This window comes from Protobothrops mucrosquamatus, unplaced genomic scaffold (assembly GCF_001527695.2).
Source record: "Protobothrops mucrosquamatus isolate PMUCROS unplaced genomic scaffold, P.Mucros_1.0 scaffold_254, whole genome shotgun sequence".
In the NCBI taxonomy this organism is placed as follows: Eukaryota; Metazoa; Chordata; class Lepidosauria; order Squamata; family Viperidae; genus Protobothrops; species Protobothrops mucrosquamatus.
In genome coordinates, this window is record NW_015386330.1 from 213,460 (window position 1) to 231,721 (window position 18,262).

The following is an 18,262-nucleotide window of genomic DNA, read 5'->3' on the forward strand; positions in this document are numbered from 1 at the left end:
GTCATAGTCTCTGTACAGCAAATGTATTTTTCTTTGAAGAAAATTTAGATTAAGTGAAGGATGATCCTTTAGACAGGCTCTGCTATGAAGAAGCAATGATATTAACTCTCCAGCAAAAAGACTGTCACTTATTTATATTAGTAGTGACCGACAAAAATGACAACTACATTAAGGTGATATTACTCTTGCAATTTCTCACAACTGTCATAGTTCATTGTGAACTTGATCCTGGGTCTTCCCTATCCAAGTCCAGCATGTGCAGAATCCAACCGCTTTTGTCAGAATTTATTTTAAAATTTATTTGTTAAAATAGTGGAATATATATAAAAAAGGCTAGATTAAATAGTGATTATGTAGGAAAGGGGAAAAACAAACAGAACATAATCACAAAAATTAAACAAAAGGAAGGATTCATATCCCAACTATACACTCATTGATTGACTTTGTGACATCAGATTGGTGTCTTCTTTTAGTTTTTTTTTCTTTGACAATCGGTCCCAATCTGGTTCTTTTAGTTTTCCATCAGTGAATCCATCGTCAATGTAAAAATGGAATTAATTTATCATCTCCTTAAATCTAAAGCACATTGCAACATGTTGTGCTGTTTTCTCATTTTTAAAATAAAGGCTTTCCAAAAATAGATAGCAGATTCCTATCTTAGACCCACTCCTTAAGAGTGGCTTTCTTTCCAGGTATGTAAAATTGTCCTTTGCCATACCCCAGGCTCATTAAATCCAGTTCTTCATAAGGTAGCATATTCTCTATATAATTTAGAATCACAATGAGATCCTTAAATACTGTATTCCCCCCCCCCAATTATATCCATACATATTGAATTGAATCCAAAACAAACTATAACAGAACAAGACCAATCATGTGAGTTAAAGAATCCCCATTTTTTTTTTACTGCAGCATCAACATAGAAAATCTGATGTCGATCCTTTTTAAATATTCTTTGGGAAGCCCTCAAAAAAATCTTATTTTTTGGTGAATTAATTTCATTTTTAAATCAGAGGAAGTGTATTTCACATTTTTTAAAAATATCTGAACCCATTGATTTTCCAGAATTAGATATTCCAATTCTTCTTTCCACAGCTGAAATATCTAACTTATACTAATTTTCTTTTTGCCTTTTTAATATTATACCACATAGAATTCCATTGTTGGTTTCTGTTCAAATGCAGCATCGCTTAACAAGGCTAAAATTTCAGGTAAATGGTTTTGTCAGAATGATGAAATTAGCACGGATATCATGAATAAAATACCTCCCTTTCTATGTATGCATCTAACATCACAGCAAATGTATAAAAGGGGTAAAGGTTTCCTTTGTCCGGTCATGTCCAACTCTAGGGGACGGTACTCATCTTCATTTCTTAGCCAAAGGAGCCAGCGTTGTCCAAAGACACTTCCATGGCCATGTGGCCAGCATGACTATAAGGTGAAGCGCATGGAACGCTGTTACCTTCCCTTCAAGTGATGCCTGTTTATCTACTCACATTTGCATGCTTTTAAACTGCTGGGTGGGCAGGAACAAAAGGAGTAGATCTTGCATCATACCATTGCAACACTTGTTTTGTCACTTGCTCCTTTTGGCCCCCTTGCAGATTGCCCTTTATTCTAACCACTACTCACTCTGTCCTTTGGTGCACGATGGTCAGATATGACATCACCTGTTGTTGAATCAGGCCACTCTCACCACCTCAGTAATAAACTTTCAAATGTTGGTTGATTTTTTTATCAAGGGAAAGGGGGCCTGCAGAGTCATGTGAGATAGGGAGCTGTATAAATATAATGAAAATAAATAAATAATTGTAATTGCAATAAGCAGCACTCTGAGCTCACCCATGAATTACAGATTTCAACTCTGATATACTGGGGGACAAGGCATAATAATTTTACATAACTTGTGGCTGCCACTGGATGATGCCGATCAAAACATCATTTTAATATGGATGACTTGAATTGCTCATGGGCTGTGAATAAGAGAAAAGAAGGACTAGGGGTAACATGATAGCAGTATTCCAGTATTTGAGGGACTGCCACAATGAAGAGGGGGGTCAACTTATTTTCCAAAGCACCAGAAGGTAAGGCAAGAAACAATGGAGGGAAACTAATCAAGGAGAGAAGCATCCTGGAATTAAGAAGAAACTTCCTAACAGTGAGGACAATTAACAAGCGAGAACAGCTTGCCTTCAGACATTGTGGGTGCTTCAGCACTGGAGTTTTTAAAGAAGAGACTGGACAGCCACTTGTCTGAAATGGTATAAGGCAGGGCTTTTCAACCTTTTCACAGATTGTACCACTTTTAGGATATGGCAATATTCAAGTACCACCAGTCGCCTAGCAAGGTATCAAAAACTTGATGACAAAAAAAAAAAAAAGGAAAAAAGTGATAAAGTACAGGTAGTCCTTGACTTACAACAGTTCGCTTAGTGACTGTTCAAAGTGACTTATGACTATTTTTCACACTTATGACCGTCGCAGCATCCCCAGAGTCACATGATCAAAATTCAGACGTTCGGCAACCAACTCATATTTGTGACGATTGCAGTGTCCTGGGGTCACGTGATCCCCTTTTGCAACCTTCTGACAAGCAAAGTCAATCTGGGAAACCAGATTCACTTAACAACCGTGTTACTAATTTAACAACTGCAGTGATTCACTTAACAAATGTGGCAAGGAAAGTCATAAAATGGGGCAAAACTCATTTAACAAATTTCTTCCCCTCCTCCTTTTATATCCTCTCTTCTCTCCCCCTTCTTTTATATCCTTTCTTCTCTCCCCCTTTGTTTTATCCTCTCTTCTCTTCCCCCTCTTTTTTATATCCTCTCTTCTCTCCCCCTCCTCCTTTTATATCCTCTCTTCTCTCCCCCTTCTTTTATATCCTCTCTTCTCTCCCCCTTTTTTTATATCCTCTCTTCTCTTCCCCCTTCTTTTATATTGTCTCCTCTCCCCCCTTTTCTCTTCAGTGCACCTCCAGCTGACTGCTCTCCTCAAGGCTGCGCTTCTCTGTCTCCCTTTCACTGTCCCCTTCTCTTTCCCCCCGTTGTCTTTTTTTTCTCTCCCTCTCCCGCCGAAACCTGCTCCTTTTATATCTTCTCCTCTCTCTCCCCCTCCTCCTTTTCTCTTCTGGGTGTGCTGGAAGCGCGGATCAGCTGGAGCTGCGTGCGCTGATCCTCGGCTCTCAGCAGAACCCAGGCAACACCTCACGCAGCTCCAGCTGACTTTCCCACAAGCCTGTGCGGCGCTGCCGCCTCTTCACCTCATCCACTTTTACACTTTTTTTTTACACTTTTTTTAAAAGTGCTTTTCAACCCATCCTACATGTACCGCCTGCCAGGTGCCAAAGTACCACCAGTGGTATGCAAGTTGTAAAGCTCTGGTATAGGGTCTCCTCCTTGAACAGGGGGTGGGACTAGAAGACATACTTTCCAGCTCCATTCTGATTAATTGATTGAAGATGAAAGTCATCAAGTGTCAGCCCTTCAAGGAAGTCCAGATAAGAAGCCAAATCATGAGAATTAACACTACCTTTGTTCTATGGCAGTGGTGGTAAACCTATGGCACGGGTGCCAGAGGCGGCACTCAGAGCCCTCTCTGTGGGCACGCGTGCTATCGCCCCAGTCCTAGGCCTTCAGCTGGGTTTTATAAAACCTTTTCGCTTTAGGCCTCTGCTACCATGTGCAAAAAAAAAAAAAGGTTCAACCAATCAGTCAATTTCAACTTCTCGTGGGAAAAAAAAAGATCTTGCAAAGTTGGAATTGATTGATTGAACTTTTTAGTCCCACCCAGTCTGTTGTTACCACCGCAGCCATGCCCAGCCAATGGGCCACACACCCCAATTGGCCACACCCAGCCAATGGGCCACACCCAACCAATGGGCCACATCCACCCGGCATCCGACGATGCATAAGTGGGTTTTGGGTTGCAGTTGGGCACTCGGTTTCTAAAAGGTTCGCCATCACTGTTCTATGGTCACAGTAAAAGAATCTTCAGGTCTGAAAGTACTTCACTCCTTCTTTACTGTCAGCATTTTCAGATAGACCAGACAGGAAACATGATCAAATAAGCAATTTCTGCTTTATTGTAAGGCTTTATTATAAAGCTACATTAAAAGAATCTTGCAAGTCTGAAAGTGCAAACCTCTTGCAGTCTCTTTTACAGTCTGAGAAGTCAGAGACTTCCCTCTGAGCCTTTTTTCTCTCCATCCATCTCTATGCCCTCTCTTATCTGATTGTTCCCTAGGCAGCATCTCTTCACCCTGTTTCTTCAGGTCTTTCTCACATACCATTACATCTACTTTTTACTTTCCAAAAAACTAGGGAGGGTCTCTTCTGATACCAATAAAGGAGAACATTTGCAGCTTAGGGTTGAAATGAGGGGTCCTTGGTGCTCTCTGAGCTTGGTTGTTGTTTTACAGACATTTCATTATCCCGACTAGGTAACCTCATTGGTGCTATGGCATCATCAGGTAGCACTGATGAGGTTATCTAGTCTGGGTAATGAAACGTCTGCAAGAAAACAACCAGATCTCTTCTGAGTCACTTCTCATATCCCTTTTCCTTCTGCAGGCTGAGATAACTTTTGCATGATGGCTGTTCAGGCTACAGGTCTTCCTCCTGCCTCCCAAAATCATTCCCACAGACCATGACATTAGGATATATGCAGAAGAAAGATTTTGTCAAGACATGTTTGTACTTTGGTTAGATGCAAGTGGGCAAAATCCTACATTTATCCCCAAATACTTTCAGTGACGATACTTTATTAATTAAACGGTTACAGGCAGCAGAAAAAAGTGTTGTAAGAGACCATATTGTTATATTTTTAGCATAGAAAATGGCCCGTTTCCACTTGCCATTCTTTATAAAGTCAGCATGGATTTTCATACATTGTGGAGATCATTAAAGCTACTCATTACGTTTTATTCCTAGCTCAAGGCTTTGTTGTTCCATCCCACTACCACAAATCACAGGGTTTTCTGGGGCTTTTTTGTACTTGAGATAAATCCATCAAACCATTTATCAAAGCTTTGGGCATAAAACTCAGGAACTTTCTCTGCATCAATTTCACTGTGTAGAAACTGTAAAATATCTCCCTGCCTATTTACTCCTCTCTTTATCCAATCAGTATATGGTGCATATTCAGCAGGTTAGGACACTTCTTTGGTTCTAAAATACTGTTGGCTTTAAATCACAAAACATTTTATAATGCAACAGAATTATTAAATTTAAAGGTGCATAAGACTTTTTTCTTTGCTGAAATAATTGGAAATTCTCTTGGAGTAACCAAAGACATAAACCCAGCAAGGATCCAAGTTCTATCACAAAGCCCCCAGATAGAAAAGCTCATGCTTTTTTTTTAACAGCAAGTTCATTTTTGGACCAGGCTTTGAAATAGGAACAATTATAGCATATAAACTGTGAACGGGCAAAGGGATATCAGTTGTAGAATGAGCTATGGAAACTCTTCAATGCTCAAGAGAGTAAGGAAAAAAATTAGTGAAAGAGAACTAAGCCCAGGGTTTCAATTCTGGCAAAAGAATTAATATTTTGCTCTGAAGTCAGACATCAGTATCTAGTTCTTTAAAATGATCTATGAACCATGGCTTTAAAATGGGCAGTGCTACCTTGGTTGTTTATTGTGCTTCACTGGGAATTTATTGCAAGCCATTTAAAAGCTTTCAATGAAGCTGATCATAAAATGTTGGCCAGTATAGAGACTTACCAAGACTGCTGATGGTTCATATCTCTTAATTGAACTCTGGAGGAAATCCAAATAACCTGAGATCTGTTTGTGCACATATATAGTTCCATATGCACAACTGGCACATACTGGCATCCCATCCTTTGCACTATACTCATTGGAAAGCAATTCTCAGCTATCCATCCAGAGAATGCCAACACCTGGCATAAGGGGGGGGGGGCATTTGCTAAGCCTATTCTTCCCACAGGTCTACCAGGTCCCCTTTCTCTTTTGCCAGTGTGTCTGCTGCCAAAACGCAGTGCAAGGATACAGCCTTCCTTACTATGGTGAAAGGTCTTGCATTCCATTTGAACTACTGCACTGTACAGTTCTTAATTCTAAATGTGCATCCAAATATTTTAATGAGCAGAGGCAAATACTGTGCAAGCCCTTTCCCCTATTTGGCCTTCTTTTCCTTATTGATAACAAGAGGCCACTCTTTGTGTGCAGGAGACTCTAGGAATGCAAAACTTTAGAAAGGTTTCTCATTTCTTTTCACAGCAGAGTAATCGCAACAGCTGAGAAAGTCACGCTGTGCCTCTTCCTTATGATCTGGTTTACGTTTCTCCTCATATTCATTTAAGCAAAATTGCTTGGCTTGCCTGATGGTACTTCTGCTCTGTAGACCGTTACAGTGTTTACGCTGAACCATGAAGACACATGCTGCTTGCAGATGACGAAACACCATTGCCAATAAATTAGAGAGGTGAAAAATTACTTCGGGTGATAGATAGTGTTATTGGGACTGTCTGAACCTTGGCTCAAGTCTGAGTTTTGATTCCTTCAGAATTCCTCAGAGTTTCATGTGCATTAATGAAGTTTCAGTCGGGTGACGCACCCTGGGCATTGGCTATCTTGGCATGAGAAGGGAAAATAACCTGAGCATCTCTGAATTAAGTAAGAGATCTTTATTTGAAGGGCATCAAACTAAGTTTTAAATAATTGTTGGGTATGTGCAGCTTCCTACCACCACCTCCTAGGTGTAATGCAGAAGCGAGTTCTGTATTTGAAAGCTGAATTCTTTCAAAGACTCCCCTAAACAGAGTCTTTTTCAGTTCTTACACGATTTATTCGTATCAAGCCCACTGCTAAATCTTCGAGCAGAAGGAAGGTTTACCCCTCTCCCTGGGGCATTCATGAAGAGAAAAAAATATCATACGACTAGTTGTGAACTTCTTACAGTTTTTATTTTTATCATTAAGAAAAGGATACAAAGATAGGAACAGGCATAAGAAGAGCTCTAAAACCATGCTGAATGTTTGAATTCAATGCTCAGAGCTGGTCCTCTTCTCACACACGGTGTCAGGCACAAACAACCAGACCCACACTTGAAGAGTTCAGTTAGCTGCTTTATTGCTCAAGCCTATACCCATTATCTTCTCAGATTGATGGTTTGCACCTGGGTGAAACTAGGTAAGGTTCAATGGCATTCGGCGGGAGGGGGGAGGTCAGACTTCACCCTTTTGTGTCCACATAGGGATTCTAGAATATGTCCTGTTTGATTCCTCCCCCTGGCTTGGCTAGTCTCTCTCCTACACACAGTATATTGAATAGCCCCCCAAAAGATTCAGACATTTCAAAAACCCAGTACATGTTGAAGCTATCCAGCTCTCCCAACTCTGTTAAATGCACTCACGGTAATTGGACCTGTGTCACATAACTGTTCTCTTCTGATTATTTTCTTGACTAGGCCTTCTTTCCACTTCTCCCCCAGCCAAATCCATGGGCAGTTCCTTCACAGGTTGAATTTCCAACTCCTCTGACTTGAATTGTTGAACCAGAATTATTTGCTCAGAGCCTCTTGCCGTTACCTCTAGAAAGGTACCTTTACCTCTTGCTCACACATAGCCTTTTTGCCAGCCAAGGGGAGGGGCTGCTGTTTTCAAATAACCTTCCTTTCTTCTTCTTCTTTCCTATTCTTCTCAACTTATAGTAGGGATCTTAGATATCTTGCTCAGATGGCTCTCAGCCATCACATCAAAACTGGCCTGTTTTTCTCATTCTGTTCCTCCCAGCCATGAATAACCTTTAGGGGCTGGGGTCTATTAATCTAGAATCAATAGACCTAGGAAAAGCTTCCCCTCTCTTTCCAAAATCTCTATTCATATTCATCTACCATTTCCTGTACCCAGCAGTTTAACTATTTAGCTTAACAGCATTCACTGGAATTGTTGGGTTGCATGTATAGATGTTCAGATATATACACACATGTACACATACTGTATCTCCAGCCAACACATTCAGTGGCTCTTTTCAAATGAATTGCCCCTACTCTATTCACCTTTGCAAATACTCCCACATAATCTCAGGTTACATAGTCACGTAGGAATCATTTTTGAACTTCCGTTACTTTCCCGAGTGGTCTGCTCCCTAGCAGTTCATTTAGACTAGTGCTACTATGGATGGAGTTAGATGGTAGATAGTAACAAACTCATCTGACTGGGTGGACCATGCTGAAGAAAATATAACCTACTTCATTCCCATGCTGGATCTCTGATGCACAAATTGGTGCATTTAGTCTCAGATGGCAAGAACCATTCATCACTGAGCATTTGAGTTTATATGACCAGGAATGGCAAAATTTACCGTTTCTCATTATAGCTTGGTTGTAATTTGGAACTGTGCAATGGATACTAATGGCATTTCTTGAGGGTAATCTCAGTTAAATGCCAAGCAGCTTTGGCTGATTTTCTGATGCAGCCGCCACATTCGTTCTCACAGGTTTGAAAGGACAATAGAAGATACTGAAGATTGCCAGACATTGGACTTACATTTTGTCCCCTGTGTAAATCTGGGGGCTGTATCTAAGTTCTATGAAGAGTCTTTCTCAAGAATTCGGTCTCTCTTCCTCCCTCTTGCAGTCATATTATGTGTTTTCCACGTGCAAGAGATTTTGGCTATCAAGCTGAAAACACTGAAAGAGTAAATCAGTTGCCTCTTTTCTCTATGTATCTAATATTTGCAAGCAGCCATGTACAGTACAAATTTGGAAAGGCAGAGTCTGAGCATTTTAAGTCAGTTAATCAAATAGCCCGAAGGGGTGAGAGTTCAGTACCGGAAAATAGCACCCTAATAATATATTTCTCAGCAAATTATCTCCCAGCTGAATTGATTGCCATTATTTATATTACAGCAGATAATTTTCCAGAGCTGTCGGCTGTGACTGAAGATGGCAGTCTGTTCCCTGTTCAGTATGGTTCAGCTCACTGGTCTGAATAGTCTGATGTAGTTAACTGTATAATAACATTCACTGGTTTCCATGTTATACAGAATAGGTGAGCCTCTAGAACAGTGTTTCTCAACTTTAACTCTTTTATTATGTGTGGACTTCAACTCCCAGAATACTCCAACCAAGACTGCTAAGGTTGCAAAAAACCGCTCAAGAGAATTAGTGGGTAAGAGATTAGGTTTTGCTGGCTGGAGTGTTCAATGAGTTGAAGTCCACACATCTTAAAATGGTTAAAGTTGAGAAAACTGATCTAGAAAGTTAAAGGTAAGAAATTAGATTTGCCTAAACAAAGACAGAGATGGCAGTGCCAATTGTGAATATTAAAAGGCTTATAATATCAGAGGCAGAAGGGAATGAACTAGTCTTAGGCCTCTGGTCTTTCTATCCAATGTCTGAGATCAGCAACAGAATCATCAATAACCATTTTAGAAGAATATATTTTATTTTTAAAACAAGAATGCAGTGTGTTGACCTCTAGAACAGGGATGTCAAACTGCCAGCCCGCGGGCCTGATGCATCATGCCAAAACTGCGCCCACCCCAGCTCCGGCAATGGGGAAAAAGTCACGATACGTCACGACACGTCACATGACTTTGCGAGTTTGACACCCCTGCTCTAGAAAATGGTATTTCTAATCACATGGAAATGATTTTCTGAATGCTATGCTTGGGAAGTGCTTAGTGCCAGAATTTTACAATGCAGAGATGCCATTTATGCCAACAACCCCTACTCATTCAGTTCCAAGGCCAAACAACACAAACCAAAAAGTGTGTTAAACTGAGGAAAGGGGGGTGGGTTAAAAAGACTAAAAGGCATTTGAAGGGACTGCATCTTTTTGTCAATCGAGAGCAATCCATTATTTGAAAAAAAAAAAACCTTAGATTTCTATGTTGTGTTCTGTGTGTAACAGTCTTTAGATGAGTTTGAGCCTAAAGGCCTAGTTCAACTGTGCTTGTTAAGTATCTGGGAAGTATCGCTGAGCTTTTCAGTGAATTTGACCCAGCTGATTGTATGAATCCCATAAATAATCTCACATTCCCCAAATTCCAGGACAATGGAAGGATTGATAATGCTCAATTCTTCAGAAGTCTAAAACTTATAAGTGACTGTGGCATGCTGTTTGTTCAGTTTGAGCTTAGCATGCTGCCAGAATCCAGTTTGTAAACTATGAGTTAATCTGCTGTGGGAATCCAGTCTCTTACCATTTTCAGTTTAGTGTCTTCAAATTGAGATCAGTTGCTGTTGATTTCATGGGAAATTTCTTGACAGCAGTAGAGAAGTGATTTTCCATTCCTCCTCCTTGAATTTTTTCCACTTCCCAGTTTAGCCTACAGCCTTGGCATTGATAGTTAAATCATGGCTTACTAATATTTATGAATCTAATTGCTGCCTTTATGCAGTTGGGCAGTCACATGGAAAATGTTCAAAGTATGGCTAGTTAGGACACTGTTGATCCTTTCAATTTCAGGTCCCTCATCTTGCATGCTTGCTTTGCAAGGAAAAAGAAACCAAGTGTAGTTACACTCAATAATAAAAAAAAGGAATAGGAACAGCACAGGAAACAACAGCATGGTTAGGTTCAGGTGAATATAACTTGGCAATATCATTTCTTGCCATGAACCCATGAATTTTCCTCTGACTTCTCCCCCAGCCAAGGAGTGAAACGGATTTAAGTCATCCCTAGTAGCATTTTCTCCCTTATTCAAAGTTTGACCAACAGCAGCCTGAGGGGGGGGAGGATAAATCTGGTAGGTTTTGTCATCCATTACATTGGAGGGAAGTTGCAGGATTGGCAGTGAGGAAGAATTGGGTAGTCCTAGTAGGCTAACAGTGCTGGTCTAGTTTCCTCCAATGCAAAGGTGGGTGGTAGCACTTCAGTATGAGAAAGACCCTTAAGCATAGTATTCCTTGTGTAAATAAACACAGTCATTATATCTAAACTGTTTATTGTTGTCCCTTTGAGTCAGTGTTGACTCCTGGTGACAGCCTGGACAAATCACTGGAGTTTTCGTTGCAGAATTTTGGAAGTGGTTTGCTTTTGCTTGCTTCTTAGGGCTGAGAGGGAGTGACTGGTCAAAGGTCACCAAGCTGACTTCATGCTTATAGCAGTTCTAGAACCTGGTCTGTAGCCTGGTGCTTTAGCCACTACAACCAAGCTAGCTTTCTTATACATTTATACATTATATACTGTATTTACAAGTTTACAATGAATGTTTAATCCACCACTCCCATAAGAAAAAAAAAAAGTGCCTGGAGGGAGCCATTCCAGTAAGGAATTTTCATAAGTATGTAATGTTCTCTTTCCAGGGTGAGTTGCTGAGTCCATGTCGGTGTGACGGGTCAGTGAAATGTACACATCAACCTTGCCTGATCAAATGGATCAGCGAGAGGGGATGCTGGAGCTGTGAGCTGTGTTACTACAAGTATCACGTCATTGCCATAAGCACAAAGAACCCCCTGCAGGTAAAGGTACTAGAGATTATTCCAAAGTCTTTTCCTTTTCTTGTTTTGGCTTTTCCCTGCTTCCTGTATTTGCCCTGTTGGTTATGCACATGTGGGCTTTTTCATTATATGGTGCCCTGTGTGTGGTGAAGAAATGGACCATTTACTTTAGTTACTTTTTAGAAAACACATCAATGTGACCAGGGTGAAAAATAAACAGAGACTTCAAAATAAAATATTTTGCCAAGTAAACACAAAAGGTTTGCCTCCACAAGATTGTCAACTGTGGCTTTAATCAGTTCAGGGGACACATAGTCCAAAATTAGATTCACATTTGCTAACTTGCACAGGTCTGAATCAGAACATCTGCTGTTTGCAACGGGGGGGGGGGGGAGAGAACCCTTTTGGTGCCTATGAAAATTTCCTTCCATTGTCAGTATCAGGCCCTGAGGCTGAGATGGTGGGGAGACTGAGAGCTGTTCTGCACCGCAACCTAATCTGCTCATGCTGGTTGGGAAAGTCTGGATTTCAGGTCCTGCCTCGGGCTTGGGATGATGCTGGATGCTGGAAACTGTTCTGTCTGAGCATCAGCAATGATGGGCTGCTGAAGGCAGAATGGTTCTCGCCATCTTTGTCTCACAAAACGCTGGCAAGAGAAGTGGAGGAAATAGAAGAGGCCCATCCTCCTCTTCTCTCCCCTTATTTCTCCTGCCATTAGGAGTTGGTAAAAGAAATAGGAGTAGAGTTCTGACTAGTGTGCCTTTTTGCCACACTAGTCGAGTCCTGACTCTCTTGCTGCCAAAAGCCCAGTACAGTGGTTCTCAACCTTTTTAATGCCGCGACCCCAACCGGTCGTAAGTCGAGGACTAAACCGGCCGTAAGTCGAGGACTAAACCGGTCGTAAGGCGAGGACTACCCAACCGGTCGTAAGGCGAGGACTTTCCCTGCCCAGGAGCGCCACACATGCGTGGTTCCGCCCCCTGCGCCGGCTGAGGCGTAGCTGGAAAGCGGCAGAGACGGAGCAGGCCGACCACCAGCTGGCCCAGCTCAAGGGAGGTAAGGCACCCACCGGAAAAGGGGGAAAAAAATGGCGGACAAAAAAAATGGCGGACAGCCTTGCTTGGCGACCCCCGTGAAATGGTCGATCGACCCCAAATGGGGTCCCGACCCACAGGTTGAGAACCACTGGCCCAGTAGCTGAGGACTAAAGGGGTTGTCCATTGCAGGTGGCCAATCGGAGCAGGACAAACCTCTGCCTCAGGAAGATTCAGCTCAGAGCAAATACTGTGGCAAAAGTCAAAACACGGCATTTCTGCAGTGAAGCAAGAAAGCAACAGTATGAGCCACATTTGGGATAGCAGTGATGAGGTGAGTTGAAGGCAGGATCGTCTGTTCATATTCTCCAAATCCATTTCCTGAAGTATTACCAGTTTGCATTTAGCGGACAGTACAGAAGAACTCTGATTCAGGTCTGGATCTTAGCCAGGGGCAGCAGAATGAAGGATTCATATCCTAGAACAGGGGTCTTCAAACTTGGCCCTTTTATGACTTGTGGACTTCAACTCCCAGAATTCCTCAGCCAGACACGCTGACTGAGGAATTCTGGGAGTTGAAGTCCACAAGTCATAAAAGGGCCAAGTTCGAAGACCCCTGTCCTAGAATATCCTAGCCACTACGATATAAAATGAGAGCAAAGCCCACTTGCTAGTGACACTGATGATTATCTAGTTTGGATAATGAAATGTCTGCAAGAAAACAACCAAGCCCCGAGAGCACCCAGAAGCCAAAGCTCAACCCTAAACTTACAGATACTCTCTTCTGTTTGCAATAAACAGTGAAATGTGCTAATCTCCTAATATTTAAACAAAATATTAAGCACTACGTGCTGATGAGCTACTACCAGATAGCTCACTTAGAACCCAGAATTGAACTAGTGGAAAGGATGCCTGCCGTTGTGTTGTCCTGACCAATTTAATTTATAGCAACTGCACAATTTGATCTACTAGAATCTGCAAGTCAGCTAAAATACAGAGACTCCTGAGACATACTCCACTTGGTTCTGAGGCACACAGTGTGGAGGCAACAGCCTTCCTGCTTGAAATAGTGGCCTCAGCAATATTATTCCTGTTTAACTTGTTCAGAACACAAATCTCTGCTGAATTCAAAGTTAATGTATCAGGAACTGGAAATTGTCATTCTTAATGAAAGGAAGCAGCCCTCTGCCTCATTTGCAGCATGCATTTCACAAATTATATTTGCATCCCACTTTTCTTCTAAAGAGTTGAAAGTAAACATATGTTCGAAGTCAGTATTGGGTCATCACAATAACCCCTGGTGGGTGGGAAGGCTGTGTGGGGTCTCTTCAACAGATCTCAGCAGTTTAAAATCATCTCTCTTATATGATCTCTGTGTGCTATATCACACCATCACTCATGGAGGGGAAATATATGCAGGAACACATAGCTGCATGAGAACAGATGTAATTGCCAATAAGGAATATGTCATTTTGAACTAGAATGCCATTAAAGACCCGAGTAAATGATCAATAAAAATCAATAACACACACACACACCAAAGTCTACAAATATTCAATAGATCAAATGAATGTACCGTAATCTCTTTTTCACAAATAATGTTTATTGTAGTGTTTAATCAACATTTAATTTACGGGATAAACTAAATCTTCCTTTGTTTCTCCTCACCCCTGTTTCTCTTAATTCCATAGAATAAACAGCTCTAAACAATTAGTTTTAAAACAAAGAGAAAAAGATTTAAAATGTCATTCCCCCTGAGAGAAGAATTTAACAAAAATATATAAAAGGATTGTGTCTGACTCCTTCAATCTTGATCTTTTGGGGGCCTTGTTTAGTACCTCAATAAGTTTGAAAACAGTCTGGATGACACTGTTATGAAAGATACCCTTTCATAAAATAATTGCCACAATGGGCACTATTGGTGACAAGACACAAACAGAAAGATAAATGTATACAGTGAAGCTAAAAGACAAGGTGGTGGGGTTCCTGCTCCGGGTTCAGCCCATTCCACAGAAAGATAAATAGTTGAGGCTGAAAATAGGTGAAGAGGTTTTTCATTGGAATTGTGTGGTGGTTCTGTGGTTCAGTTTGGGCTCGATTTAGTGATCTGGAAAAATGCTTAATGTATCTTGGACTGCTTAAAAGATTCTCTCATTCTACTCAGAGCTAAATCTAGAGCAAACATCGGGGCCTGACTATCTTAGGAGATCCCCAGAAGGTTTCATTATTTAACTTGGCCCACACCGTATGAGAAGCCTAGTGGTGGGGTTAACAGAAATGGATTTACCAGGAGTTTCAGGAGGGCAGCATCTTGAGATCATACTGTTGAAATCTGGCAACAAAATTTCATCAGTGTGATTAATAATAATAGATTCACTACCACTAACATTGGTTGTCATTGTAATGATTCTTCTGTTAACAGTGTTGAACAATCAGGCCATGGCAATCAAACGTGTCTGCCAGGCTATCACACCTCCTTTACATGGACAATATAAAGCTGTGTAAAAAAAAAACTCATATGAAATAGAATTGCTGCTCAGCAGTGTCATATCTACTGCCAAGATATTGCAATGGACAAATGTGCCACACCCACCCTCAACAAGAAACAAACAGTGAAAACTGGAGGAATCAAGTCGCCGTCTGGAAGTAACACGAAGACTCTAGTTGAAGATGATCACTACAAATACCTGGGCATCCTTCAAGCTGTCAACAACAAGGACACTAATGTCAAGAAAGAAAATTGGAAGTGAATAGATCAAGAGAATGAAAAAATCCAAAGTCAAGGAAGGCAATACTATCAAGGCAATTAACACCTGAGCAATTTCAGTCATTAGATGCACATCTGGATTAATGGACTGGACTCAAGCAGAACTAAAAACCCTGGATAGGAAGATCAGAAAAATAATGAGAAAGAATCATGCCCTTCACCCATGCAGTAATATTGATAGACCTACTTACCGAGGCAAATAGGTGGGTATGGAATAGTTAAAGAAGAAAAAATGGCATTTGCAGAATATCAGAGGGGACAATGAAGAAAATGCACTGAAGCTTATTTAAAAATACCGTGAAGGGTTACTCAGTATTTTGGAAGTTCTCTATCTTGTCTTCTTGGGTAATCCTGGTGTCTTCCCAAAGAGACTTTGTTCTTTGTCTTCCAGAAGTTATTTGTTTTATAGGAAATATAATATTCATTTAATGCCTTCTTTCAGCTGCTTGATTTTTACTGCTTTTCTTTCTTCTTGCTCCCCATATTTTACTGATTGTTGTTATTAGCTGCCCAAGCAGCGTTTTAGTGCCAGAAGGAGGCAATATAAACTTAAGCATTCCTATAAATATGCATCATCAGTCTTTCTGAGGGGACAAAATCTGAATGGGTGAAATTTGAAAGAATTGGATAACTGTTGATGACATTGTGTTGAAAGGCTTTTTTAAAACAGAGAAAGTCCTTGTAACTATTTTGACATATTCAATAGAATTAAATTGCATTTGTAGCTGAAGTTGCCACATGCGTGAAATACAGTTTGCACATTTCTGATTGGTGGGTACCAGGAGTTTTGTGCAACGTTTTTCAGTTTTAGAGTAGTGTGTGAACGTTTTGTTTTTTAGCCCTGTTCTTTGCTGTATAATGATGACTTTTGAGAATAATAATAATAATAATAATAATAATAATAATAATAATAATAATAATAATAATAATAATAAAGTTGGAAGGGACCTTGGAAACCTGCCAAATTACACAAAAAAAAACACCATACATTAGAATTTAGATGGTGGGAAGGAAATAGGCATTAGATTGTTTCAATCTATATATGTCATTATTCAAAGGTTAGCTTCTAAGATGTCATAATATCTTTTTTTGTCATCCTACCAGTATTCTAAACCAGCAAAAATAACAGTAGGGTTTAATATGATCTCAATGCCCTTTTCTAGGCTCCACTGGTTAGGATCAAAATAATACTTGCTTGTATTTTGAAATGTACCAATTCAGTCTCGGAAATTGGTTTTGCTTGAGATATTATAGCAAGCTGTAAACATACCCAGCTTGAGATAAAAATTAGTTTGGGTTACCGCAATGCACATTGCTTCCACTTAAAAAACGATTACCCCCCTCCTACCTACTCCCAATAAAACCAATTGTACGGGTTCCACAGTGATTTCCAAGGAAACTTCATAATGTTTTAAGAAATCTTCATTTCCCAGTAGCCTTGTATAGCCATGTAGCACACGAGGCAAAGCATATTGGGAAAATTCCCGCTTACTTCAGTGATGTGGCCATTTAACTTGAAATGCTCAAATTAAATGAGCATTTTCTAGCCCAAATGGCTATAAAAAAAACCTCTCACCTCTGTGAGACAGGTAATGTTCTTGCATTTCTCTCTGGTGGAACTAATCAAAACGTAATCTTAATCACCAAGCTATCTGTGTATCTGCATAACAGACCGGGAGGCTCATGAAAGAACAAAAGGTTATTCCTGGGTCCAGACGTGTGCCAAAGAGTCAAAGAATGATTCTATGCATTCAACATTCATTGGAAACAAGAGGGGGAATGAGCAAGGCTTAGGGGACAATTTAGAATGAAACAACCTAAGGAAAAGCTCACAAAATGTAACGCAGGTAGTCCTCAACTTGGAACTACAACTGAGCCCAAAATTCTGTGCTAAGTGAGACATTTGTTAAGTGAGTTTTCTCCGTTTTGTGACTTTTCTTGTCACAGTTGTTAAGTGCATCACTGCAGGTGTTATGTTAGTAACCCGGTTGTTAAGTGAATCTGGCTTCCCCGCTGACCTTACTTGTAAAAAGGTTGCAAAAGGAGATTACATGACCTGAGGACACTGTAACCGTCATAAATATGAGTCAGTTACCAAATGTCTGAATTTTGATCACGTGACCATGGGGATGCTGCAACAGCGGTAAGTGTCACTCTATTGTAAGTTGAGATCTACTCATCTCCCTCTCCCTCCCTCCCTCCCTCCCTCTCTCTCCCTCCCTCCCTCTCCCCCTCTCTCTCTGGAGGGAGAATGCTCCAAAAATCCTATAAACTCTGGAACTAAAAGACCTCTGAGGTCCCTTCCAGCCACTAGGATTCTATGTTCTCTGCTCATATAATTAGAATAAGCAGAAGACAAGGCACATGAACATTATTTTCAACAGAGTCAAATGCAAGGATCGTAATTGTTTCATATAACCTAGATCAGGGTTCCCTAAGTGTTGTTTTAATAAAACTTCTAACCATGGATTTGTTGTCTTGGAATTTTTTTTTACAATGAAATAAATTATTGAATTCAAGGAACTGGTAAGAAATGACAGAATTCAAGAAAATCAAAGCGGCATTGTTAGAAAAATACTAAAACCAGATTTCACTGCACCTTGAAGATTATGGATAGAGAGAAATTTTAAAGAGAAATGTAATGTCACATGATTATAAGGCTATCACCCAACTCGGTTTACTGTTGGGATGAAAAATAAGGAGCAAAGGAGCACACCATATGCTATGAAAATGGAATAAATGAATAAACAGAATACACTGAAAGAAAAGGAGAATGACTCCTGAGTTGTAAGTTCAAAGTTATCTTCCTTGTATGTTAGCTTAATAGGAAACATTTAAGATACAGGTAGTCCTTGGGTTACGATGGCAGTTGGGACAAGGATTGCCATTCCTAAGTGATGCAATTGTAAAATGTGATGTTATACAACTGCATTGCTTAGCAAGAGAATTCCAGTACTGTTGTAACCCCCAGGACATGGAGGTTGTTAAGCAGAAAGTGATGGGAGTGCCAGGTAAGGAGTGTAGGAATACCATGGGTAGGAGGGGAGG

General features: G+C 40.5%; 1 protein-coding gene across 1 annotated transcript in view; it reads left to right on the forward strand.

Moving 5' to 3' along the window:
- The window catches only part of MARCH4 (membrane associated ring-CH-type finger 4), a 124,463-nt gene that overhangs the window by 85,580 nt on the left and 20,621 nt on the right, over positions 1 to 18,262 (forward strand). Inside the window, exon 2 of the mRNA XM_015831255.1 lies at positions 11,279 to 11,434. Within this exon, the coding sequence (XP_015686741.1) occupies positions 11,279 to 11,434 (156 nt within the window). The remainder of the gene's footprint in view (positions 1 to 11,278; positions 11,435 to 18,262) is intronic.